The 27,707-nt window shown below is 37.8% G+C and overlaps 1 protein-coding gene across 7 annotated transcripts in view; it reads right to left on the bottom strand.

The window, feature by feature from the left end:
• Positions 1–27,707, bottom strand: part of Dcaf6 (DDB1 and CUL4 associated factor 6) — a 111,583-nt gene that overhangs the window by 76,561 nt on the left and 7,315 nt on the right. For all 7 annotated transcript variants that reach the window (XM_075988474.1, XM_075988477.1, XM_075988476.1 and 4 more), the window contains exons 2-4: positions 12,166–12,227; positions 6,649–6,741; positions 3,058–3,243 (exon numbers count right to left, since the gene is read on the bottom strand). In XM_075988474.1, coding sequence (XP_075844589.1) covers positions 3,058–3,243; positions 6,649–6,741; positions 12,166–12,227 — 341 coding nt within the window. The remainder of the gene's footprint in view (positions 1–3,057; positions 3,244–6,648; positions 6,742–12,165; positions 12,228–27,707) is intronic.

Raw genomic sequence — 27,707 nt, forward strand, 5'->3', positions numbered from 1 at the left:
GAGGCAAAAATCTGTCAGAAAAGACCACAAGATAATGGAAAAATTCAAGTAAAGAAACACAAAAAACATTTTGAAGAATTGACTTAAAAGATGGAGGAAGGAACCCTGATTCAGAGCAGTATAAAGGTTATTGAAGTGGAAAAGGTAAAATCGTAAGGTTCATAGACCCATAAACACTTGAATTTGAGCCTAGAAAGGTTAATTTTAGTTGACTTTTAGAATTATTAGATTTTAAAAAATATATTTATTGTATCTGTTTCTCTAAAACTTCTAGTACTGATATTTCTTTGCTTTTATTGAACAAGTTTATAAACAACACAAAACAATAAGACATACATCACAGAAGGCAATTATAAAAAGCACACTCAACACAAATGAAGGGAATGCATATTTCAAGAAAGATATGACTTTTGACTTATTTCATATTTGTGAAAAATGTGATTACTACATCATCTCAATGAGTTAGAAGTACTGAATTATTTAATTATGAAGTCATTTTATCAGTAAAACATATTTGCAACTTGTTGCTGACTCAGCTCTGATGACTTCATTCAATAAAAGGGTCATTTTTCACTTAGTATACAACTGTCTATAAACCAAATTGCAGAGCACATATTTCCTAAAGTATTGTTTATATGATTGATTTAATTCCTTCATCTAATTAGTTCACTAGTTTAGAAAACCAAGTTTCACTCAGGTAATTACAATATGCATCATTAGAACATTTATAAGTGATGCCCTATGACAAAGACTAGACCAGGAGTTCAAAGCAAATTAGGAAATCTGTGTCTAGTCTAGCTGTTGACCTAGTAATAGATTTAGTGACCATACATGAAAATACCATTCAGTGTCTCAGTTGACTTCTCATTAGCTGGAAGATGTAGGACTCTCAGCTACTTCTCCAGCACCATGTATGCTTGTACACCACCATGTTCCCTGCCATGATGATAATGAACTGAACCTCTGAAATATAAGTAAGCTATCCCAATTAATGTTTTCCTTTATAAGAGTTGCCATGATCATGATGTCTCTTTACAGCAACAGAACCCCTAAGAAAGAAGAAGTTGGAACCAGGAGTGGGGTATAATGCTTTGATAAGCCTGATCATGTTTTTGTTTGGAGTAATATTGACTTTGGTACTTGGGTTAGGAAAGCAGCGAAACGCTTAAGCACTGCTTAATACGCCATACTAGTACAACATTAAAGAGAGTTGCAAAGAGTTATTTGAACTGTGGGGTGCTGGCTCACAAGGTTACAGAGGAGAAAAATATTAATACATGGCCTAGAGATCATTCTTGTGATACTGAGGTGAAGAATGTGACTGCTTTTTGCCCTTTTCCAAAGAATCTGCCTAGGTTAAAATAAGTTTTGTATTACTTCCGTTGGCAGAAGAAATCTCAAAACAGCCTAGTATAGATTCTGCCATGTGGTTATTAGGGTAACTCTAATGAAGATTTATAAAACAAAGAAGCAAACTGAGCAGGGTACATTACAAAATATATAAATTGAGAAAAGGGGTACCAGGACAGAGCTAAATTCTGTGCTAAAAGAGATCAATAGATTAAGATGAATAAAAGGAGTGGTGGCCTCAGGGCAAGATCACACCCAGCTAAATTTCTAACTCAAAGAACTAAAGCAAAGCTTAGAGCTGGGAGTGGTGGTGCATACCTTTAATCCCATCACTCCAGCAGCAGAGGCTGGTGGACACCTGAGTTGAGGCCAGCCTGGTCCACAGGACAAGTTCAAGGACGGTCAAGCTTAAGCAGTGCAGGACAGAAAGCTAGTGAGGACTTAATTGAATGAGGGGGGTGTGATCCAATTCCAGGAAGCAGCAGAGTTTGGCAGCTTCAGCCATGTGGTTCTGGCTTTAGAGTTATAGATAAAAGAAACAGGTTATGGAATTTGCCTTCATGCCAAAGGAAAACTGCTGAGGCCAGGATGTGTCCGGATGTCCCTGAGTGTAGGCCTAGTAGAGAGGTCATTGCGTAAAGCTGTGAAGTTGAAGCCTGGATTCCCTTGGAGAACCCAAGATGTTAGAGATGACAGAGTCTTAGGATACCTGTAGAGGAGCGCTCTAACAGGGAGTGGAAACATCCCAAAAGAAAGAAGTGTGTGGTAGACAACAAAGCTGAATGGAGTTGAAGATTTGAAAAGCTTTTGATGTCAGACATGGAGATGTAGAGTTTGGAGTCTACCCAGCTGGTTTTCAGTCTTGCCTTTGTCCAGTATTACCTCACTATGCTCTCTGCCCTATGTTTTGGAATGGTAATGTATATCCTGTGCCATTACATGTTGAAGTATGTGATCTGCTTTTGATTTTGATTTTACAGGTAATTACAGTTAAGAGTTTGCAAGAATCTCAGAAGAGACTTTGAATTCTAGCCTTTTAAACATTGTTGAGACTGTGATAGACTATGGGTACTTTTGAAGTTGGACTGAATGCATTTTGCATTATGATATTTTTAAAAGCTTATGGGGGCCAGGGAGTGGAATGTGGTAGCTTGAATGTAATTAGCCCGCATAAGCTCATAGGGAGTGACACTTTTAGGAAGTGTGGCTTTGTTGGAGTGTGGTCTGGCCTTGTTATATCTCAGGTGACTTCCTGTTGGCTGGAAGATGTAGGACTCGCAGTTACTTATCCAACACCATGTCTGTCTGCACACTGCCATGCTCCCCACCATGATAATGGACTGAATGTCTGAACTAAGTAAGCCATCCCGATTAATGTTTTCCTCTATAAAAGTTGCCGTGGTCATGGTGTTGTCACAGCAATAGAAACCCTAACCAATAAATGCAGAAAGGGAATAAGGGCTAGCACCTGTTTAAGGCATGATTGTTTAAGCAACTGCAAATTCATCTTAAAATACTAATACTTGATTCTTTTATAACTTTATCCACAAAATTTATGAAGATAAACTTTCAGAAGGCTTTGGTGAAATACAACCTGCCAATAATTTCTATACTTAACAGTGTAGATGCATGTGTAAACAAATGCACAGATACATCTCTACATTTACACAGAAGCATGCATTTACACATGCAATCACAACACTGTACCTCATAAGTAGTTCCATAATGGCACGTAAATTGGCACTGTCTGTTTGTTTCCACATCTTGCTCAATATTAGTATAGAATATGACTCCATCTCCAGAGCAAGACACAATCTGCTTATCATCTGTGCATGGCAAAAACTTTGCACTAAATATATTTGCTCGATGCCCAGAACGGATTGTTGTCAAAACCTGAAACACAAAAAAATGTAGTTCATAGCAAGTATTTTTTTCCTAGTGAGAAACATTCATGTTTAATATAATCGCAACTAGTAATAAATTCTCATTGACATCCTCAACAAAAGATTAGTGTTTGATTCCAAACTAATTATAAAATTATAGAATATCACATATTTTCTTTTGTTCTGAGATAAGAAAATTATCACCAATTTGAGTAATTCCCTGAAAAGCAGCTTCAATCATACTTCTTATTTAAATCACTTATCTCTCTCACTCAGAAATTCTTGGTAACTAAGAAAGAACCATTTGGATTGACTTTTGAAACAGTATGTACTAGATGATTGATTTGTTTTCTTTCAAGACAAAGAATCAAAATGACTGAAAAACAAATTAATAAAATGGTAAGATAAGCATATAGCAGAAGTTCCAATGTCTAATTCCTTACTGTGACAAAAATAAAGGTTAATACTAGTGCTTAATATTTGCAATATACATTGCAAATCAAGTACTGATTCCTCTATAGGATTTAAAAATTGGGAGTAAAAATAACCAAAAACAAACAAACACAAAATCCTGAACAAGACAGTCCAAAGACAAACAGATCCTTAAAATCATGAAAAAAAATGTTCAATTTTATTCATAAAGGAAACTGAAATTGTACTGAGATACCAATTCTTGTTCAGCAGATTGGAAACAATTTAGAAGCGTGACAACAGCCTCTCTAAGCAGGCCTGCGGGTGTGCTAAATGACAGCAAAGCACAAGAGTTCATCAAGAACTCAGAAAACTATTTATGTATCAACCCCACACTCAGGAAAGTTAATTTCTAAGAACTTATCCTGAAGCTATACCTCTAGTAACACTGAGTTATTACTTACATGAGTAAAAAAGACTAGCTTAATGAATTGTTACATCCATCTCCACAACAGAGAATAAGGTTAACAGAAATATGTGTTGTGCCTTAAAAAACAGGAGGAAAAGGAAGAAACTATGTGATAATGTAGCCATAAAGTTGGCTTGCTGATGTCTCATGGAGCAAATATGAACAACACAGCACAGTACCAATGTAAACCTCTGCAATCTCAGCTCCTGGGCAACATAGGCAGAATTGGGAGCTCAAATTCTAGGGTAGACTACAGAGCCAGTTCCAGGCCAGCCTGTGCTACACAGCAAGCCTCTGTCTCAACACACAAAATAACAACAAACCCCAGTATCAGTGGTAGATTATAATATACTGAATTAAAAATACAAATCTGTAAATTCACAAATTGCTTTAAAGGTTTTAAGGACAAAAAAAAAATGTGGCAGAAAAAAAAATCACTACAGTCTAGATCTTGAACATACTGGCTCTGGGGCGGGTATTAAAAGCCCATTTATTTAAAGGACTGGTCCCCAGGGTAGAAATACTTAGGAGGAAGTAGAAGATCCAGGAGATCACAGGAGTATATAACTGAAAAGGCATTGTAGTATCCTAGTGTTGATTCTTTTCCTCTTTACTTCCTGCCAATGAGGCCAGTGGCTAGACTATCACAAAATCCTGCTGTGATATGCTACCCAATCATAAACCCAAAACAACAGAGCCAATGAGCCATGAGCTGAAACCTCCAAAGCCACAGGCCGAAATAAACCCATCCTCCTTTAAAGTTAATCATCTTAATCATTTTGTTAGTGATAGATACAGAAAGTAAGGGCTGGAGTCAAGTAGAATAGACCACACCTTTAGTTCAGTCAGCTGGCACATTGAAGTAGGAGATTATGTGAATTTGGGAATAGCCTGGACTGCACAGTGTTTCAAAGGTAGGGCAAGGTCCTTAAAAAATAAAAGGGAGGGGTGAAGGTGCTGGCTACTCCTGCAGAGGACTCAGGTTTGGTTCCCAGCACCCAGATGGCAGCTAACAACCAGCAGTAACTACAGTTCCAAGGTATCTGGTGTTCTCTCTGACCTCTTCACACACCTAGCATGCACATAATGCACATATATACATGCAGGTAAAACACTAATACACATAAAATAAAAATAAATATTTTTTAAAGGAATGGGGGCTGGAGAAATGGCTCAGAGATTTAAGAACACTTATTGTTCTTCCAGAAATTAGAGTTCAATTCCCTACACCCACATCACAGTCCATAACTCTTTAACTCGAAGTTCCAGGGGATCCAAGGCTATTTTTTTGGCTTTGGAAGCACCAGGAACATACGTGGTACAAACATATATATGTATGCAAAGCATCCATATACATAAAAGGATTTTTTAAAACAAAGAAAGATTAAAGAAAATAGAACATAAGGCTACAGCAATGTCTCAGGGTTAAAGTCACAGAAGTCTGACGACCAGAACTTGGATTCCTCAGAAGCCATGTGAATGCCAAGTGTGCAAACAGCCCATCTGTAATTTCAGCCTTGGAAGGCAGAGCCAGGGAACCACAGAACAAGCAGGCTAGCAAGCTAGCCATAACCTCTGCTATGGTTTGACTGAGAGATCCTTCCCCGATGTAAAAAGGAGCCATCGAAGATGGTTCTTCCTAACACCAACATTGGACCCCTACATATACATACTAATATACATAAAATAAAATAATCTGATTTAGAGGCAGTCTTTTTTTTAAGATTTATTTATTTGATGTATATGGTGCTCTGTCTGCATGTACACCTGCATGCTGAAAGAGAGCATCAGATCCCATTATAGACGGCTATGAGCTACCACGTGGTTGCTGGGAATTGACCTCTGGAATAGCTGCCAGTGTTCTTAACTGCTGAGCCATCTCTCCAGCCCCTAGAGGAAGTCTTGATACTGTAACCCAGATTAGTAATGAACTTAAAATCCTTCTGCTTCTATCTCCTGGCTGCTAGGATTAAAGGTCTGTGCCAGCAAAAAGTTATTTCCAATATGCTACAAAATTCTCCTACTCAAACACCTTAATGTTAATGACAAGAAAAAAATACGATGACTTCTTTTGTTCAAGTTCTATTACTGAAACATCATTTGCCTATTATAACCAATTGGATTAAAGTGAAGGATATTTTAAGTTTTCTCGAGTCTAAAGCACATTGAAAACTTAAATATTCCAGCAGGGCATAGTGGTACATACCTTTAATCCCAACATTCAGAAGGGAGAGGATCTCTGTGAATTTGAAGCCAGCCTGGTCTACAAAGTGAATTCCAGGCCAGACAGAGCTAAATGAAAGACCCTGTCTCAAACACACACACACACACACACACAAACAAACAAAAACAAAAACAACAGAAAACTCTTAACATATTCCAAAGAAAACTGCAGTACCTACATGTAACAATGTCTAAATTCACAATTAACTTTAATAAAGAGGATATTCTAATACAATGCCTATCCTGTGGTTAGAATATCCACATTCCTAGCTTCTTTTTTATCATTAAATTACACATATTTAACCACTTCACCTTTCTGCTGTATGGATTACTAATTACAAGTTTGGTGTCATCAGATCCAGATAAAATATATTCTCCAGTGTCATTCCAACAGATTGTATTAACCTAAAGAGAAAACAAAAAAGAAACATAAACAAATTAGATATAAAAAGAAGTAAACCACCTTTCACTTACCTGTGTTACAAAATTTACAGCACTAAAAATACTGTCTGTGAAGCAAAGTTTACAGACTAAATAACTGGACTTCAATTATTGATTCACACACAAGAGTCCTGGACACCACGGCTACATCCTACAAGGGCAAGAAACTGCAAAAATCAACCACTGTTCTTAGATAATCCACAAAAACTATTGCCCATGACCAAAGACACCAGGCATTCCTGACTTTAGCAGAGAAATACAAACCTCTGCAGAAAGCCATGTGTGGGTAGGAAAACTTGATTACAATATGCTGAAGACGTTAATAAAGTAGAGAATACACAAGAATGGGTGATCTAAAGCAGACAGAGGATTCTTAAAAAAGAACAGTAGAAAAAAAAGAACAGTAGAGATCAACGAAAGTTTAAAAGAAATGAAGAATGACTTTGATAGGCTAGTTAGCATACTGGACATAGCATACTGGACATAGTTGGGGGAAGAATCTCTGACTTTAATGATATATAGAAGAAGGAAACTGGAACAAGTCCTGAAAAGAGGCCAACAAGGCTGGTTAACTTATCAGAATTAAGTGATGAAAAGAGGCTGGAATGCTCCAGGTCCCAAGTCTGATTGCAATTTATCTTGGGCTAGCTTTAGCTCACTTTATAGCCATTCCTTGGCCACCTGTGTCTGACCTAGCATCCTATGACTGTCAGGTGAACCCTTTTGAAATGTGTAAACTTAGCAGACCATTAGCTTTTGTCAACGCAAAAGCTAAGACTTCTCAGGTAACACCTGAGAGAGAGCTTTCCCCACTTTGCTGAGCCTACCTACCTAATACTTCCGTTATTGTATTTTTTTAAAGTATCTTGACTTACAAATATCTTTATTCTGTTACTATAAAAATTTTCAGAAAAAGTTACTGTGTTGAACATGAAATTTAGGGCCACCCACCATCATTCATATCTGGCTCCAAAATAAACTCTCTCTTTGAGGTGAGAACTGTGTTTCTTACATCAAAATAACTGAGTATTTTTCAAACTAAAGAAAATCAAAGATAAAGAAAACAATCCTGAAAGAATCCAGAAGAGATACATCATCCATAGAGGTTAAGATAAAAATGTCACTTGACTTCTCAGGAAGTATGAAAACAATCAGTGTAGAATGATATAAAGTGCTGAGAGAAAATAAAACATTCACAAAGAATTCTGACCTCCATAAAATCACCCTTTCAAAATTAAAGACTAAATAAAGACAGTCTCCAACAAACAAAACTTGAGAATATTTGTTTCTGAGAGAACTACCTTGCAAGAAACATTAAGAATTTTTTTTAAGAGAAAGGGAAAATAACAGGTCAGAAAATTTGGATCTACATAAAGAAAATAATATAGCTGGAAAGAAGGATTTGCATTAAAAGCATTTGCTATTCTTCCAGCAGACCCAGCTCTAGAAAGATTCAGTGCCTCTGATCTCCAAGGAAGAAGAAATCACTATAAGTCACACAGCAAGATTTAGGCAAGCCAGCGCTACATATCAAGAATGGAAGAATGGATGAAGAAAGTATGGAATATATACACACTAGAGTACTACGCTGCGGTAAAAAACAATGACTTCTCGAATTTTGCATGCAAATGGATGGAAATAGAAAACACTATCCTGAGTGAGGTATCCCAGACCCAAAAAGATGAACATGGGATGTACTCACTCATAATTGGTTTCTAGCCATAAATAGGGGTCACGGAGTCTACAATAGGTGAACCTAAAGAAGCTAAGTAAGAAGGTGAACCCAAGGAAAAACATATAGTTATCCTCTTGGATAAGGGAAGTAGACAAAATTGCCGGGGAGAAAATTGGGATCTTGGGGGTGGGGTGGGATGGAGGTAAGGGGAGATAGGGTGAGAAAAGGTAGAAGGGAAGGAGGGGGGGCATGGGGAAACAGGAGGATCGGGATAAAGGAAGGTTGGATAGGGGAGCACGGAAGCACAATTCTTAGTTAAGGGGCCCACTTTAGGGTGGGCAGGAGACTTGACCCTAGAGGGGCTCCCAGGTGCCCAAGCTGAGGTCCCCAGTTAGTTCCTTGGGCAGCTAAGGATAGGGAACCTGAAATGACCCTATCCTAGAGCAATACTGACGAATATCTTGCATATCATCCTAGAACCTTCATCTGGTGATGGATGGAGATAGAGACAGAGACCCACACTGGAGCACTGGACTGAGCTCCCAAGGTCCTAATGAGGAGCAGAAGGAGGGAGAACATGAGCAAAGAAGTCGGGACCACGAGGGGTGCACCCACCCACTGAGACAGTGGAGCTGATCTACTGGGAGCTCACCAAGGCCAGCTGGACTGTTACCGAAAAAGCATGGGATAAAACTGGACTCTCTGAACATGGCGAACAATGAGGGCTGATGAGACGCCAAGGACAATGGCACGCGGTTTTGATCCTACGCAATGTGCTGGCTTGGTGGGAGCCTAGCCAGTTTGGATGTTCACCTTCCTAGATATGGACGGAGGGGGGAGGACCTAGGACTTACCACAGGGCAGGGAACCCTGACTGCTCTTTGGACTGGAGAGGGAGGGGGAGAGGAGTGGGGGGAAGGGGAAAGGGGTGGGAGGAGGGGGAGGGAAATGGGAGGCTGGGAGGAGGTGGAAATTTGTTTTTTTTTAATTCTCCTTTTATCAATAAAAAAAAGAATCTGTCCATAAATAAATAAATAAATAAATAAATAATCAACAGCAAATATGCACCTATACTTTTTCTCCATTTATTCCACTTCTAGGTACCTACAAAAGAGTAAAAACAAACAAAAATCGTACACAAATGCTTCATGGTAATTCCGTAGTCTCTAGTTAGAAATAATGTCCACCAGCAAGTTAATAGTCAAATTACAGTGCACCCATATCATGAGCACAATAACAAATAACCACTGACATCTTCAAAATGAATGAATCTCAAGATAATTATTCCAAGTAATTCTAAGTAAAGAAGCATCAAAAAGAATCCAAGGCCAGAGACACAGCGTTCAGTGTTAAAGCATTGAGACAGCACACACGGGACTTTGAGCTTGATCCCTGCCATAAAGGGACAGGGCAAAATGATTCTATTTACTAAAATTCTAGAAAATACAAATGACAACACAGTTAAAACTGATAACCCACTATCAGAAGATTAGCCTAAAAATATAAATGAATTTACAGTGATTAAAAAGAGAGAGATTGACAGGGTTGGAGAGATGGCTCAGACGTTAAGAGCACTGGCTGCTCTTCCAGAGGTCCTGAGTTCAATTCCCAGAAATCTTATCATGGCTCACAACCACCTATAATGAAATCTGGTGCCCTCTTCTGGCAAGCAGGCAGAACGCTGTACACACATTAAATAAATAAACCCTTTAAAAAAGAGAGAGAGACTGACTAGGGTTAATTATGGTAATGAGAAATTAGAGGATGAATTGATCTTAGTAGGTGACTGATAAGTTGATTTGATGACTTCAATAAATACATATATTTAAAATTAACAAAGTACAGTTGCTTATGGTCCCCTGAAGGTGTCCAATATCATCTTAATAAGTACAGTCAAACTTTTAGGACAAGTTAATGCATAAAAACAGATCAAACTGGCATTATTATCAACTATACTAGACGCTTGAATGCATGAATGACTAGCCTATACAATTACTAAATGAACATAATAATGTACAACTTAGAATTTTATGCACACCCAAATCATAAATCAGGTGTGAAGGCAAAGAAAAAAAAAAGGTTTTGAGTTGTGATAAAGTTTATTTAAAAAAAAATGCCTGAGAACATAGCAAAACCTAAAAGAAAGTTAAAGATGGGAAAATACAGATGATATCAAATCTATGTGCAACTAATATTTGGAAATCTTTCATTGGGAAAGATAAAAGATTTGATCTTTGGCTCCTAAAGGGTATAAAACCTGACATATAACACAGTCTTTAGCCCTCTTCAGTGAACAATTTCTAAGGGTTCTAAGAATTCCTGGATATTTATTCATTTAGTATCTTCCTAAAGAAAATCTTTAAAGAGGTTTTCTCAGTCCAAATGTGCCAAGGCAGAGGAGCAAGTATATTGACTATGAATACATATGTTTAGACAATTATAATGCTATATAATAAATAAAATGAAAAACTAGCATAAAGATACTGATTAAAGATGGCATGCTATCTAATTAGTGGTCAGGGAAAGCTTTTCTGTTAAACACTTCAAAGAGAGCCAAATGAAAATAAGTAAGCATCACAGAAACATGGGAGAGACTTCTATTTTATAAGACATAAAATATAAGGCAGATACCCAGGTGTGGGGGAACAAACAGTAATTTAAAACATTGTTTTAAGAAGTAGACCAGTCAGCTAAGAAGACCCAAAAGAAGTGAGTCAATGAGGTGGAAAGAAAATAAAGAGAATACGGTATTAGCAGAAAAGCATTTCAACAGTGAGGAGAAATTCTAATGACAGCTAAAGTAAGCACGGGCTCTGGAGAGAAGAGTCATAATAATTTTCATGAAAGCAACTTCAGTAAAGTGAATGAAATGGATGCCTCATAAGGAAAAAACTCACCTGGGCCTCAGACACTACAAACACAAACCTTGCAAACATTTTTCTAAATTCAAAAACAAGTTTTCAGGGCAGAAGTATGTTCAAAGCATACTGTATGAAATTTTCAAAAATATTTTTTCAAATATACTTATGTTTTTTTTATTTGTGTCTGTGCATGCGTATGTGTGTGTGTGCATGCGTATGCGTGTGTGTGTTTGTGTTTGAGATAAGGTCTCAACGTAGCTCAGGCTAACCCTGAACACACGCGTAGTTGAAGATGACCTTGAATTCCTGAATCCCTGGCCTTCTTCTCATGTGTACTAGGGTTACATATATGCACCCAGCACACTTTAATGCTTTAATTAAAAAAACTACCCATTCACAAGCTCCCCCACATCCCCTACTTTCTTCCTTTCCTTCTTTTTTTCTGAGACACCATTTCACTATAAAGCCCTGGCTGGCCTAGAACTCATTACGTGAGCCAGGCTGGCCTTGAACTCATGAGAATCACCTGCTTTGGCTTCCTAGGAACAAGGATTAGAACTGTATGTCACCATACCTTACTTACCCCTTTTTCCTTGTTTTTCAAGACAGAGTTTCTTTGTGTATCCCTGGATGTCCTAGAACTCACTTTGAAGACCAGGCTGTCCTCAAATTCACAGATCTGCCTGCCTCTGCCTCCCGAGTGCTGGGATTAAAGGCGTGCACCACCACTGCCTGCTATTTTCCTATTTTTAAAAGTCAGTTATAATCCATACTAGGAGGATCAGGACATTTCATCAGACATTTAAACACATTACTAAAGCCATTTATAGTTAAGAATTCACCATTACTTACACAGCCATCATGCACATTTAAGGTTGCTTCAAGTTTTAATCTTTGGATAAATTCTCTTCTTCCTGTTTAAAGGGAAAGAATTTAATAAATCATACAATCTCCACTGAAATTAAGAGTCTACGACCTGCCACAACATGAGTCAGTCTCTAATTTCAGCTCTACCTATATTCTCTATTCTCTATAAAGTGAATGATACTAGACAAATTAACCCTCTGAAGTCTATTTCCTCATGAATATAACTAACTTACAAAAGACAACACGGTATCTAAACCACAGGAAATACTTGTTTCTCCATCTCTTAATTTAACAAATAGTACTCACTGTTCCAGATAATGTTCTAGAAGCTAGGGCTACAGTATTCCCTCGGGCAAGGGTAAAGATAGTAAAAGCTGTATCAGTTATGAACAAATTAGTAGGAAAATAAAGAAGGGCAAAGGGGATTAAAGAAAATTGGTGGTAGGGTGAAATTTTCCATGTTAAACAGAGTGGCAAACAGTAATAATAAGATGCAACAATTTTTAAAAAGATTTATGTGTTTTTATTTTAGGTGCACAAGAATTTTACCTTCAAGTATGTATGTACACTGTGTACAAATTCAAGTCCTTTGCAAGAACAAGAACTCTAACTGCTAAGCCATCTCTCTAGCACACCATTATTTTAAACAAATATAGAGTAGAAAATAATATAACTAAATCAGCCTGAATGCCCATTAAGAGCAAAATAGTTTAATGTTGCAAAAATAGGTTAAGTTCCTTTTCTGAAAAACGCGAAATGAATTTTTACCAAAGATAAACCAGAAAGCGTGTTTACTTGCAATGGAAGCTGAATTTATAACAAAAAGCTGCAATTAACTAAATAATCAGGCTGATGAGTTATCAAAATTAGTTCTACACTCTGTCATGAAGGGCAATCTTTTCTGTCATACTTTCTCTTTATTCAAAGAAAAGGTCCTCAAGTTAATCATTTTGACTTCCTTCATATTTTTAAGTGGTATGATGGCTAGGTATAGAAAAAAACATTCAGAATTTAGAAATTATGGGTGTTACCTGGGAGGGATTTGTTCTATGATTCTTAAATTTATTTAAAATTAGAGAAATTCAGTTTAATAAACTACATTGTTAAACACTGTTCTTTGTAACACCCCCTTTCCTGCCTTGCCAGTCCTAGGGATTGAACCTCACGGCCTCATGCACGCTAGGCAAGAATATCTACCAGAGAGCTATATTCTCAGCCTAGAACTAGGCTGGACTGCAGAGGTCAGGTGCAATGTCATGAAATCACATTTCGTTTGCGATATAAATACTGCTATAAAGAATTTTTATAAACATAAAATTATATAGATATTGGTGTATATGGGGATAATCTCTTTGTACACTGTGTGAAGATGCGCCTCTGTCCTTCCTTGCCTGCATAGAACACCTTCTGATTGGTTTAATAAAGACCTGAATGGCCAATACTAGGCAGGAGAAGATAGGTGGGACTTCCAGAGAAAGATTCTGGGAAAGAATCTGAGGCATGGAAGATTCACCAGCCAAACATGAAGGAAGTTAGACATTTTGAGGAAAGGTAGTGAGCCATGTGGTGTTGGGAGCTGAAGATCCCTGGCCCCTTGACTTTCTTTGCCTGCCTCAGATCCTTTGCCTGCTGGTGTGAACTGAGCAAAACACCTGTGCCTGCAGCTACTCTGCTTGATAGTAGGGGAGTGGGTTCTGAGGAGGCCTGCAGCTGAAAGATTCTGAGAGCAGGGGTGTGGCTATCTGTTAAGGATCCCTATATAAGCTTCCCTGGAGCACAATAAACTTGGCACTCTTGTATCAAAGATGACCCGTGTCTGTCTGTCTGTCTGTCTCTCTCTTTCTCTCTCTCTTTCCCGTGTGTCTGTCTCTGTCTGTCTCTGTCTCTGTCTCTGTCTCTCTCTCTCTCTCTCTCTCTCTCTCTCTCTCTCTCTGTCTGTCTCTCTCTCTCTCTCCCCATGTGTTTTTAAGTCTCCAGGCCCAGTTCTCGGCTCATGTACCAACCTGTAGTGTCATGGGCACTACAGTGTAGTACTGTAGAGGGTAGAGTGTAGAGCAGACGCTGTGCTTTACAGTGTGGCAGAATGTAAATTAATATAAATGAGTTAATTTAAGTTTTATGAGCTACTTTGGAACAAGCCTAAGTTAAGGCCACGCTTTCACAATTAAGAAAAAGTCTCCATGGCATTATTAGAGGACTAGAGATATGAAGACCCATTATAAATGTATTCTTGTATTAACATTCAGTAATTATTTAAGCTTATTAACATTAAATTAATATATTATGATCCTGAAAATATGTATATATTTATAAGTAAATATGTATATAAGATTTAGAATGGGGAAAGAGGCTGACTATAGAATTCCATCTATTTAAAAAATTATGTCATGAGACCAAAATTATCTTAAAAAGGTCTTTAGGCCAGCTGGACTGGGACTGAACAAGCATGTGATCAAACCGGAATCTCTGAATGTGGTTGACAATGAGGGCTGACTGAGAAGCCAATGAAAAGGGCACTGGGATTTGATTCTACTGCATGTACTGGCTTTTTGGGATCCTAGTCTGTTTGGATACACACCTTCCTAGGACTGGATAGAGCGGGGAACCTTGGACTTCCCACAGGGTAGGGTACCCTGCCCTCCATTAGGGCTGGAGGGGGAGAGGGGAGAGAAAGTGGGGGAGTAGGAGGGAAATGGGAGGAGGGGATAAGGGGGATATTTTGAATGGCATAATTTATAAAGCAATAAAATAAAATAAAATGTTTGAATTTAAAAAAAAGGTCTTTTTCAGAGAAAGAATGTTTAAATTAAAGGATTACATAAAAACCACTTGACTACAAACAAGCTAGAAGTATCTGAGTAGAAACAACAGCTTTTCCTTTTTTTTTTGCTTCATAGACATCGTATCCCTGTAAAAAGTCATGTTTGAGTTAAAGTCCTTCAGCTACTGAAGAGATCATTTGCCCAGATCCCTGTACTAGTGACATAAAAACACTTCACCTGTTTCATATACTTTTGCTTTCTGTGATTCTCTAAGTAATTATTTGTTACTTAAAATTTGTTATTTGTTATTCTTAAAATGTTGACTTTGTAATTACCCTTGTTTCTAAAAAAGTCATCTTGCAAGGACGCTGCACATTACAACTTTAAGCAACTTATTTTGACTAAGTATATCAATGGGATGGTTGTTGTAGCAATCACAGGTGTTTGAAAATACAAACTTAAAACTTTTAAAAATTAAGTTGGACTATAGTCCTTTTTTAAAAAAAACTTATTTACCTACAGAGCGTATAATTTTATAAGTATGAGTGAATCTTGAGTTAGCAAGTTAAAGGGTAGCAGCCATTTGAGAACTGGTTTCTTAGCCCGGCAGTGGTGGCACACGCCTTTAATCCCAGCACTTGGGAGGCAGAGGCAGGCGGAGCTCTGTGAGTTCGAGACCAGCCTGGTCTACAAGAGCTAGTTCCAGGACAGGCTCCAAAACCACAGAGAAACCCTGTCTCGAAAAACCAAAAAAAAAAAAAAAAACTGGTTTCTTAATGTTTTTCTAAATATTAAGGTATTTAATGTAACCATTTCTATGCAATATACATAGATAAACATAACATCCAGGTATTTAATTTCAAAGCCCACCACTATAAAGAAAAATGACTGTTTATATGAGACCCCCATTTAAAACTTTGGGTACAAACAGCAAAGACTGCAACAGATGTATGACATGAGTAAACAACATATTTTTAAATGTCTTGCTGGGCGAGTATCTCCGTTCTCTTCCTTCTGTCTGTTATGTCACATATATCGTAAAAGTTGAGTAAGTGGCTCAATTTATATAAATTTTTGTTAAAATACTGTAATAGTGTCATGCCATTATAATTGATTTTAAAGATAAAAAAACTAAGAAATTCAGGGGGGTTGTTTGTTTTTACTTTTGTCTGTGGTTTTTTGAGACAGGGTTTCTCTGTATGTAGCTCTGGTTGTCCTGGAACTCAAAGAGATCTGCCTGCCTCTGCCTCCCAAGTGCTGGGATTAAAAGGGTGTACTATAGTGCCTCATTCATGCTAGGCAAGAAACTACCACCAAACTATATTCTCTGCCAATAATTGGGTTTTAAATCTTATTTTCAGTTTTTTTTAAAAAAATAAAAATGTAGGAAACAGGAAAAAAAGATTTTAAAAAATCATTTCCTTTTGGTCAAAGGTAGGTTTGATAATCTTTCTGAATTAAAGTAGCAAGGTGCTTAAATTAATAATGTGATAACAACTGTAAGTATTAAATGCTAAAATACTAGAAACAATTTCTCCAAAAAATTAAAGTCTGAATTTAAACACTTAGCTCTAACCATTCTGATCTAGACAAAATGGTGGTCAGTCATAAGAAAACAGAAAATAAAGTGAGCTGTTTAGCAAGAGCCCTCACATAGGAAATATGTGCCAACAGCTGGAAGCAGAACATGATATTGTTAAATACATAGCTCCTGAATGATACTTCTGTGTATGACTATAGACATAAACTGATGCTGTTTTCTAGATACCCCACAAAAGTATGCACTGAGAAACCAAAACCTACCAGAAAATAAGCTTTAAGTTTAAAAACATGAAGTACATCAAATTGAAATGAACTCATATTTGAACAGTATTAAAAATTACACCTACTTTCCAGACAGCCAATTTCTCCTCCCTCTCACTCCTCTCAGCCCCCTCAAGAGACAGAGACCGAATCCATGGCCTCACACAATGCTAGGCAAGCGCTCTACCACTGGACCACATCCCCAGTCCTCCCATGTCTTCCCACGTCAGAGGGAAAGGATTACAACACTGAGAACACAGCAGCAGTACAAGCTTTAGGTTCACGTTGGTCTCCTTGTCTCCCAAACCCATCTACCATCTCAGAGAGGCCTGAGCAGATGTTGGGCAGGTAATAAATGGGTTTGAATCATGACTGAAGAACTGAGCTGTGGGTACTCAATTTTTTTAATCATGTAAAACTGTTTGCCTCTGTATAAAACCACTGAGGTATTATCTATCTTTGTAACACTGGGCCAATACCAGCTGGACTCAGCCTAAGGAGCTATGGTACCTCCCACACATGGTTATTATTTCAACATGACTGAAAGATCATCCAGAACAAAGTAGTTCAGTGTCTACTCACAAAGTGTTGAGAAATGAAAACGCCATGGACAGTCCTCTCCCAACAATTAGACACTTGTACAATGACCTTGGTACTGAGGCTTCCTATGCAAGTCTGTCAGAACACCATCTTTTCTCTTACAATTCTATTTTGATGTCCTACTGTATGTTAATGGAGTATAAGCTCCATAAGATGAATACTCAATTTATACAAGTTCTATCACAAAGTGAATTATTAATTATTTATCATGATTTATTTATGATGATCCATTCTATTCTGTCATCTGTATTTTCTCTCAGAAACAGGCATATTAGAATAATAATAGAATATTTTTGAAGAACCATGGGTATAAAGTCATTGCTCATTTTTTTAAAAATGTGTTTATAAATTTCTGTGTATACATTTTTGAGTGTGGATTTGTGCACATGCGTATAGTGCCCACACAGGCCAGAGGTCAGAGCTCCCTGGAACTTTAGAGAGAGGCTGTTTATAAGATGCCTATATGGGTTTGGGAACTGAACTTGGGTCCTCTGCAAGAGCAGTATACACTTTTAATCTCTGAGCCATTTCTCTAGCCCCTACTGCTCATTTTTAATGGTTGTATAACTTTTTTTTAAAATTTACTGAGCAAAGACTTGGACTTTTGAAAACAAAGGTGCCTATCCACTATAGCGCTTAAAATTTTGCTGAATTATTATTGATTGTCCTTCTTCATCTTTTCCATTTCTGTACCTCAAGCATTCAGTAAAGGGCTAGTGCCTCCCTGACCCCTTTGAGACAGGGTCTTAGTATGATTCCCAGGTGGGCCTTGAACTTTCAATATCCCTGACTTAGCCTTTCCAGTGCTAGGAATATAGGTGGTGTTTTGAAAATAGTCACCAAAAAAAATTCATTGTTTTTAACCCAAGTACATGAGATTCCATCATTATGAGCCACCTAAAAACTAATTTTATGTTAGATTCGATATTTTCATGAAGTCATAACCTTTCAAACTAAACAACTGAACAGTTGACTCTGTAGTTATTTCAAATGTTTAAGTTGGCTAATTTAAAGGCAAGCCACATCAGAATTCACAGCTATACATTTACATAAATTCAGTAACTTGCGAAATTTCTTAAAGACTAAATTTTTTCACTTCCAGCTTCTCAGACAAATCCCATTTTCACTGAACTAAGTAAGATTTAAATGGACATAGAAAGGTTCCTCAGCTATTCCTTTACAGAAGTTGAAATACATGTGTTAAAAGGATATGATACATGGAAAATCCAAGACGACTCATGAACATATATTCATATGTTAGAGATGCTGGAAATTTCAGAGCTGCTGTCATAAATGGATAAACAAAATTAATGTAAATTGTTGACCTATACCCTTTTTCTTCATCCCAACTTATTCCTTGCTGGTAGGCTCAATTTTCTCAATATTTGGGTTACTAGTTCAACAAAAGCCAGAAAAACCACAATCATGGTATCAGAATGTTATTTTATTGTATATTGATCATTTTACTGTAAATAATGGTGAACAGGAGTCAACAGATTTATTCTTGCTTTAAAAAAAGAAATCACAGACCAGTGAAGTTAGAGCATCTTGTCACAGCAAATTTCCCATGATTATGTATCAATATTTGCTCCAACTAATTGCTATCTCCTTCAGAAACAATCCTCTTTGACTTTCATGACCATGACATCTTTTTGGTGGCACACGCCTTTAATCCCAGCACTCAGGAGGCAGAGGCAGGCGGATCTCTGTGAGTTCGAGACCAGCCTGGTCTACAAGAGCTAGTTCCAGGACAGGCTCCAAAACCACAGAGAAACCCTGTCTCGAAAAACCAAAAAAAAAAAAAAAAAAAAGATTTGGTAAATTTTTTCAAGGAGTGATGAGAAACAAAACTGTTTTGAGTCTGAAACCACAAAGGACAAAGAGGTGAATGTCACTGATGTGTGTAAAATGAAAACTTTGAGAAGGCTAAGGCTTCAGGAGCAGCATATATGTGACACACACACACAGCCCCACTACACTTACACACCAGCTCTTTTTCATGAGCTCCCACCAAGTTCTTAGGATACTGTGAAAACAGGGCAGGAAGCATGAGATGAGAGAGTATGAACTTAATAAGACAAAGGACTGGAATTCCACTCACTTTCTCATCAAATCAAAAGCCACAGACAGAGGAAAAACCCTAGGAAAATGATCTATCACTTGACAAAACTGGAATCACCTGAGAGATAAGCCTCCAGGTACATCTATGAGATCATCTTGACTATGCTGGCCTGTGAGAATGTCCTAAGACCAGTGTTCCTAATGCTGCAACCCTTAATATAGCTCATGTTGTGGTGACCCCCGAACATACAATTATTTTGCTGCTACTTCATAACTGTAATTTTGCTTGTTATGAACTGTAATGTAAATTATTTGATATGTAGAATATCTGATATGCAACCCCCAAGAGTTAAAAATCACTGTCTTAAGTGATTATGTTAAGTAAGTTAGTTGAGGTGGGAAGACTCACTCTTTTTTGTTGTTTGCTCATTTGTTTGTTTTTTTCAAGACAGGGTAACTCTGTATAGCCTTAGCTGTCCTGGAACTCATTCTGTAGACCAGGTTGGCCTCAAGCTCACAGAGATCTGCCAGCCTCTGCCTCCCAAGTGCTGTGATTAAAGGTGTGTGCTGCCACTGCCCAGCCAAATCAGTCTTTTTAAATGTTTCTCTTTTATAAATTTTTATTTCTATATTTTTGAGACAGGGTCTCTCCCTGCTGTCCTAGATCTCACAATGCAGACCAGGAACTTAAAATGTAAACCAGACTGGCCTCTAATTCACATAAATCTGCCTGGATCTTCTTCCTAAACACTGGAATTAAAAGATAAATGCCATACCTGGCAGATTTTGTGTGTGTGTGTGTGTGTGTGTGTGTGTGTGTGTGTGTGTGTGTGTGTGTGTGCTTGTGCACACTCACATTTTATTATGCAGATGCCCATGGAGGCCAGAAGAGGATTCAAATCCCTGTGGAGCTGGAGATACAGGCTTTCATGTGCCACCTAACATGGTTACTTGGGACCAAATGCAGGTCCTCTGGAAGAGCAAATGCCCTTAACCAGCAAGTCATCTCTCTAGCCCTGGAAGAGTGGTACCATTCCCTGGGCTTTGGTCCTAGACTGCTCACGCACTCATCTCCCTCTGCTTCTTGATGGTGGATACAGCATACTCCAGATGCCTCTAGCCCCTGCCACTACAAACCTCCTTGCTTTGATGGACTGTACCTTGTAACCGTACCACTCAATCCCTTCTCCCTTAAGTTGCTGGTGTCAGGGTATTTTATCACAGAGACATGGAGTAATTAGCACACCTAGCAAAAAGTCTTGTGCAAAAGTTCACTGACAACCATAGTTTAGGCAAAGAGAAAGTACCAGTGGGAGAGGGCATAAATCGTTTATCTTTAATGGGTGGATAAAAACATCCTCCTGGCTCTATCACAAACTTTCCATTCAACAAGCAAGAGGGAATGTACAGTTACTGTAAACTGCTTTATCTCAACCATATTTCCCAGAATTCATTTTAGGAATGAATTCTATCATTAGACATGATAGACAGTCACATTTATATAAAATTTGGAAAGATGAAGTGAAACACCATCAAGATTGGATTATGTCTACAGAAGGTGGGAGCAGGTGCTCACAAATGAAGCTGGCTGCTGCCTCACCTTGATGGAATGGCATAACTAGCTCTGTAACTGTACTACTTTCCTATGCAGCATCCTTCAGTTTCTTCAAACACTGGGCTAACTGTACATTTAAGTTAATAGCAAAGGACATATGCTTTTCCTATGGAATGTCCACATTCATGAGATGCTCCAATCTAGTTAGACCTGGAAGCCTATGTCTTCACAAGATCTAGTTTGTGCTTATAAGTTCAAACTTGTTCTTGCTTCCTTCTACTTTACAGTACCTTTTCTTTCCAACTGCCTTTCCCTATAGATGTCAAGTCCCACAGTCAGATACAAAGAGAACAATTTCACCAAAGCTCTTTAATGAGTTCCCACAAGGATAAGGGCCAAACCCATCTTTGTGTGTATATACGTACCAGCTGTGCTAGTTACCTTTTGTCACCTGTGGGCATATCTATGGAGCATTTCTGTGATTAATGATTGATGTAGTACAGTCCAACTCATTGTGGGTGAAGAAACCCCTGAGCAGGTGGCCTGGCTATATAAGAAAGCCAGCTGAGCAAGTCACCCTGAAAGCAGCTCAGGATTTCTCCATAGTCTCTGCTTCAGTTCCTTCTCGGCTTCTCTTTATGACAGATTACAACCTAAGCCTATCAGAACACAGTCTAGGAATGGAGTTGTGTGAGGAGAATTCTGAGTGCTTGTGAGAACACTCCAAGAAAATGGTAAGAGTCTCATGACTTCAGTTTCTTCAAAACATGCAATTGTTCTTGGAATAGCAGATAGAGTTGAGTTTACTTCAGATTAATCATTACCACTTGCTGTTGGAATTCAATTACATGTTTAAACTATCCTTTATATGCCTCTATGGAAATGTTTTGCCATTTTGTCTTTGTGATTGTATTCAGCTTGAACTCAAGATAATTTTACCTTTTTCTTAACCCTCAGAGTATAAACTGTCTGAAGTTCTGAATAGAGTTGGCTCTTGCACGAGATTTTAGTAGACCTCATTTATCGCCTTCACTCTCCCAGGTCCCACTTCCTCTAGAGCAGTGACTTAAGCCAAATAAAGCCTATGTTATCACAGCAACAAAAGGCGAAGTAGGACACCAGTGGTTCTGCTTCTGTGATGAAACCCATACACCGTGAACACTTTCAGTAAGCCTAGCGTGGAAGGAAATTTCAAACTAATGAAGAATGCCTATTAAAACAAACAAGAAAATAGTATAGCTTATACTATATTTAATAGTAAAAGCCTGAGAGCTTTCTGCCTACAATCAGAAAAGAGGCAGATGTTCACTTTCACCACGATTAAAGCAGTACTACAAGTTCTAGCCTATATGATACGTAAGACAAAATTTCAATTTTTTAACTTTTTTATGTGTATGGGTGTTCTGCCTACATGTTTATAAGTACAATGTTCAATGAAGTCAAAAATGCTGTTGGATCCACCAGGATTGGAGTTACAGATGGTTATGAGCTGCCAAGTGGGTACTAGAAATTAAACCTAGGTCCTCTGGAAGAACAACATGTAATATTAACTGCTGAGCCATCTTTCCAGCCCACAAGAAAAATACTTAAAAATCAGATTGTATAGGGAAAAAGCTTTCCTATAGGGAAAGGATAATATCTGTATACAAAATCTTGAGAAATACTTTAAAAACTCCCTGAATACCAATATGTGGGTTGAGCAAAGTCAAAGTCTACAGATCAGCAAAAGTAGTTATTTTGCTGTTGTTGTTTTGCCTGGATTTATATTGGAGAAAAGGTTTCCTGTAGCCCAGAGTGGCTTTCACTCTCTACATAGCCAAGAATAACTTTAAACTCCTGATCCTACTTGTCTCTGCCTTCTAAGTGTGAAGATTATACACCTAAGCTACATGCCCAGGTATAGAATTACATTTTTATTTGAACTATGAACATGTGAAAACTGAATGTAAACATGACACGATTCACAACTGTATCACAAAAACTAAACTTTTACGCATAAAATTTTAAAAACTCCCATAATGAGATCGATAACTTGATAATTACAAAATGGTGATTAAAAAATATCAAAGTCCTACATAAATGGAGCGGCACATCATATTCATGTAGTAAAAGACTCAGAGTAATAAAGGTATCAGTTCTTCTATAGTGATATTTTGTTTATGATCTAACAAATAAAGCTTGCCTGGAGATCAGAGTGCAAAGCTAGCCACACTAGTCAGCCATGGAGGCCAGGCGGTGATGGTGCATACCTTTAATATCAGCACTAAAGAGGAATATAAGGCAGTATGAGACCGGAACTCACTCTCTTTTTCAATCTGAAGATTCTGTAGAGGTAAGAACTCTCTAGTGGTTGACTGCTTTGCTTCTCTGATCTTTCAGCTTGAACTACAATATCTGTCTCTAGGTTTTTAATTATTCATGCTACATCCTTCCCAAATTCATCTTCAAGTCCAACCACTGTCAAAATTCCAGCAATGTATCTGACACATGGATAAGCTTATTCTAAAAGTCACGTAGAAAGGCCTAAAGCCTAGACAGTACTAACAAATGATTTTGAAGAAAAAAGAACTTACTAAATCTTGATGTTAAAGCACACTGTGTGACTACAGAAATAAGACATTATTATATTCTCAGAGGGACAGTAGAACAAACAAAGCCAAAATTTAAGAATTAGACACATTTCATAAAGGAAAAACAATCTTTTCAATTATTTGAGTAAGTGGTTACCCATAAAACAAAAAATAATTTTTAATTAAACTTTAGACCGCATGCAAAATTAACTTGATGAAACCTAGACTTACGAACAAAACTGTAAAATTTTAGGGAAAACTCAGTAATAAAAGCCTTCATGATCACTAATAGTGATGGGTTCTCTATGATATAATACCAAAGCACAATCCATAAAAGGAAAAACAATGATAAATTGGAAATCCTAAAGTTAAAAACCTTTGCACCACGAAAGCCCCTAGGACAATAAAAGATATGCAACAAAGGGGGAAAAAAGGAGGAGTGGGAAGGTGTATGTAACCAGGACAAGTATCTAAAACACATAAAGTATTTTAAAAATTCAACCCCGAGGTTGCTGCTGCTGTTCTCTAACACTATGGTCAGGTCTGGCTCTTGCTCCAAAACAAAGTAGATAAATAAGGTTTATATCATGGTGTACACAAAGCAGACAGCTTACAAACCCACCAGAGACAAAGCACACAGAGAACAATGCTCTCTACAGCAGGAGTAAGTAAACCTCATCATTTCAGGCCTAAGACAGTATTCTGTAAAACTAGGTGCCACCAGAAGTTTCTAAGTCCAAAGCTCCAGGGTAAAAAAATTGCCCAGAACTTCAAAACACAACTATATTTCCAACACACAACCACCAGTACTTTGCAGGAAGCAAGAGGCCTATCTCACTAGCCTCTTTAAAGTCATCAACTTGTCATGCTATTCAAATCAAATGTAACTAAAGATAGCATCTAGTGCATTGCATATATCAAGAATGTGCTTGAGAATCTATTGTGGGGGTTGGGAAACAGCTTTGCTGATAAAAGCACTAAATGCCAAGATTAACAACCTGACTTCAAGCCGGGCGGTGGTGGCGCACGCCTTTAATCCCAGCACTTGGGAGGCAGAGGCAGGCGGATCTCTGTGAGTTCGAGACCAGCCTGGTCTACAAGAGCTAGTTCCAGGACAGGCTCCAAAGCCACAGAGAAACCCTGTCTCAAAAAAAGCAAAGCAAAAAAAAAAAAAAAAACAAAAAAAAAAAAACAAAAACAAAAAAAAAAAAAAACAACCTGACTTCAATCCTGAAACCTAACAGGCAAAAGACAAGAACTGACTGCTGAAAATTGCCCTTTGATTTCTGTACACATGCCATTGCTCATACACACATCACACACATATTTTTTCTTTCTCTCCTTCTTTTTTGAGATAGGGTCTCACTGTGTAGCTCTGACTCAAGCTGGCCTCAAACTGACAGAGATCTTCCTGCCTCTGCCTCCCAAGTGCTGGTATTAAAGCTGTGTGCTACCATGCCTGGTCATGAAATTTATATTTTCAAAAAAGAATCCACTCAGGCTGGAGAGATGTCTCAGTCATTAAGATCTCTTATCCTTCCAAAGGGCCAAAGTTTGGTTCCTAGCACCTCCATGATAGTTTCTGACCATCTATAACTCTAGTCCCAGGGAAACCGGCTTCCTTTTTTGGCCTGCAGAGGCACCACATATGTACACAATGCACATACATATACAAAGGCAAAACACTGTTAAGGGGGAAAAATTCACTGCGACAAAATGTTTTACAGGTTGAATTTTTTTCCCTTTTCTTTCTTTCTTTTTTTTTTTTTTTTTTTTTTGGTTTTTTGAGACAGGGTTTCTCTGTGGTTTTTGGAGCCTGTCCTGGAACTAGCTCTTGTAGACCAGGCTGGTCTCTTACTCACAGAGATCCGCCTGCCTCTGCCTCCCGAATGCTGGGATTAAAGGCGTGAGCCACCACCGCCCGGCTTCCCTTTTCTTCTTGTTATCAGTATTAGACCCACCCTCATGAGGTAAAACATACCTAGATATTTGATGGTGAGTAGAAAAAATAGGGAACAGAAATCAATTATTAGCAGATTTTTTCCATTTTCTTTTGTATGTGAAATTTTAATATAAATGTGAGATATAAAGGATTAAATAGAAATCAGCTTATTTCAGTGAACAAGTTTCAACAGTTCAACTTTGCAGCAACTATAAATAAACCTGTGAAATTTTTTTGGGGGGGTGCTCAACATTTGAAAAAAATAGTAATCCAACTAGAAAATAAGGAAAATATACTCAAACACTTCACTGAAAAATATACTGAAGGCAAAATATGTATATGAAAAGACATGGAACTTTATGAGTCACTAGGGAAATACCAATCAAAAGCAACAAGAGAGACAACCGCTATATACCTATCAAAATGGTTAAGACAATGACATCATCAAATACTGGAGAGGATATGAAGAAATGGCATCACCAATATGTGGCTGATGTGAATAGTAAATGTCACTGCAAAAGAGCATGGCAGCTTCTTAAAAAATTAATCAACATGCTTACCACAAAGCCAAAACAAAAAGAAATCTTTTTCCTCTAGACAAGGTTTCTCTGTGTAGCTTTGGAGCCTGTCCTGGCACTAGCTCTGTAGACCAGGCCAGCCTCAAACTCACAAAGATCCGCCTGCCTCTGCCTCCTGAGTGCTGGGATTAAAGGTGTGTGCCATCACTGCCTGCTATTTTCCTATTTTTAAAAGTCAGAATTGCAGTTGTCGGGGTTACCATGATTAAGGAAGGGAATAAAAAGGGTAGCACAAAAGATACTTTTGACAGAATTTTATATTTTAACCACATTAATCCATTAGTGAGCTAAAATTAACATTAATTTATCAAAAGAAATACTATACTACACTGCACACATATAAATGAATCCATGTAACATTACAAAAACATAAATAAGGAATGTGAATTCTCTGTCAGTTTCCTGGTTATTATACTTCAAAAAGAAGTTACCATTGGGGTTCTGGTTGAAAGGTATATGGTATACAGCTTTCTATTATTTAACTTTTAAAATTTTTAAAAATTGGTATTTTGGTTGAATGTCTGTCTGTCTGGTGCCAGCAGAGGCCAGAAGAAGGCATTAAATCCTCTCCAACTGTTGTTAGAGATGGTGTGAGTCACCATGTGGGTGTACGGAACTGAAGCTGGGTCCTCTGAAAGAGCCATCAGCACCTTCGACCACTGAGTCATCTCTCCAGTACCAAATGTTCTATTATTTCTTATACCTGCATATGAGTCAATTACTTTCTTAAAATATAAAGCTTTTTGAAACTTAAAAAAAAAAGCCAGACCCAGATGGCTTCAATGATTAAAGGACAAAGTACTTTCAACCTTACATAAATTCAGAAAACTAGAACATATCCCACTCAAGGAGCCAGCATCATTCTAGTATCAGAACTAAGTACATTTAAATACTATAAACTAACACCTATGAACAATGGCCTAAAACTCACTGAAACTTAACAATCCAAAAAGGATATCAGATCAATTCAAAAACCCAAATTTAATGAAATTACTGACTGATGAATAGGTTTATGCCTATGTAGGTCTATGCCTTGGTGTTCAGATTGAGGTCAGATGATGACTTTATCCCCTTTTCAGGAACTCAATGCCTACCTCTGTCTGATCTACATCCTTGCAGCTATCAGGCAAAACCTTTGGAATGTACAAACTTAACAAACTAGTTTCCAGCAACCCCAGAGCTAGTAACGTTATCGGATAACATCCAATGCCTACAGTTTCTCCCTTTGCAATGACCCATCCACCTTTCGTTCCTACCAGTGAATTTGGAAAATGCTCTGACTTTTGACTCCTTTAATTTATTTCCAGAGTTCATATAACTGCTTCTATACTGGAACATCTACATTGGAACATGTTATTCAGGGCAACTTGAATCTGTGTTCCCAGGACAGAGTCACTTATATTTGGCCCAAAATAAACATTTTACCCTTTGAGTTAGAGCTTTGTCTTACACTGACAGAAGAAAAATGAAAGACAATTGTACTGGAGTTTGAGAAATAAAAATGGGGCAAGCAAGCTGGAGATTGCAGCAGCTGCCAGGAGATGAAAGAGGAGAAAAAGGAAAATTATACTTTCTGAATTAGCTATCAAGAAAGCAGACAGGCTCAGCAATGGTAGTCTGCAGCAGTCACATGAGGGTGGTGGGGGATGTATGTAG

Source organism: Microtus pennsylvanicus, chromosome 10, assembly GCF_037038515.1.
Source record: "Microtus pennsylvanicus isolate mMicPen1 chromosome 10, mMicPen1.hap1, whole genome shotgun sequence".
NCBI lineage: Eukaryota > Metazoa > Chordata > Mammalia > Rodentia > Cricetidae > Microtus > Microtus pennsylvanicus.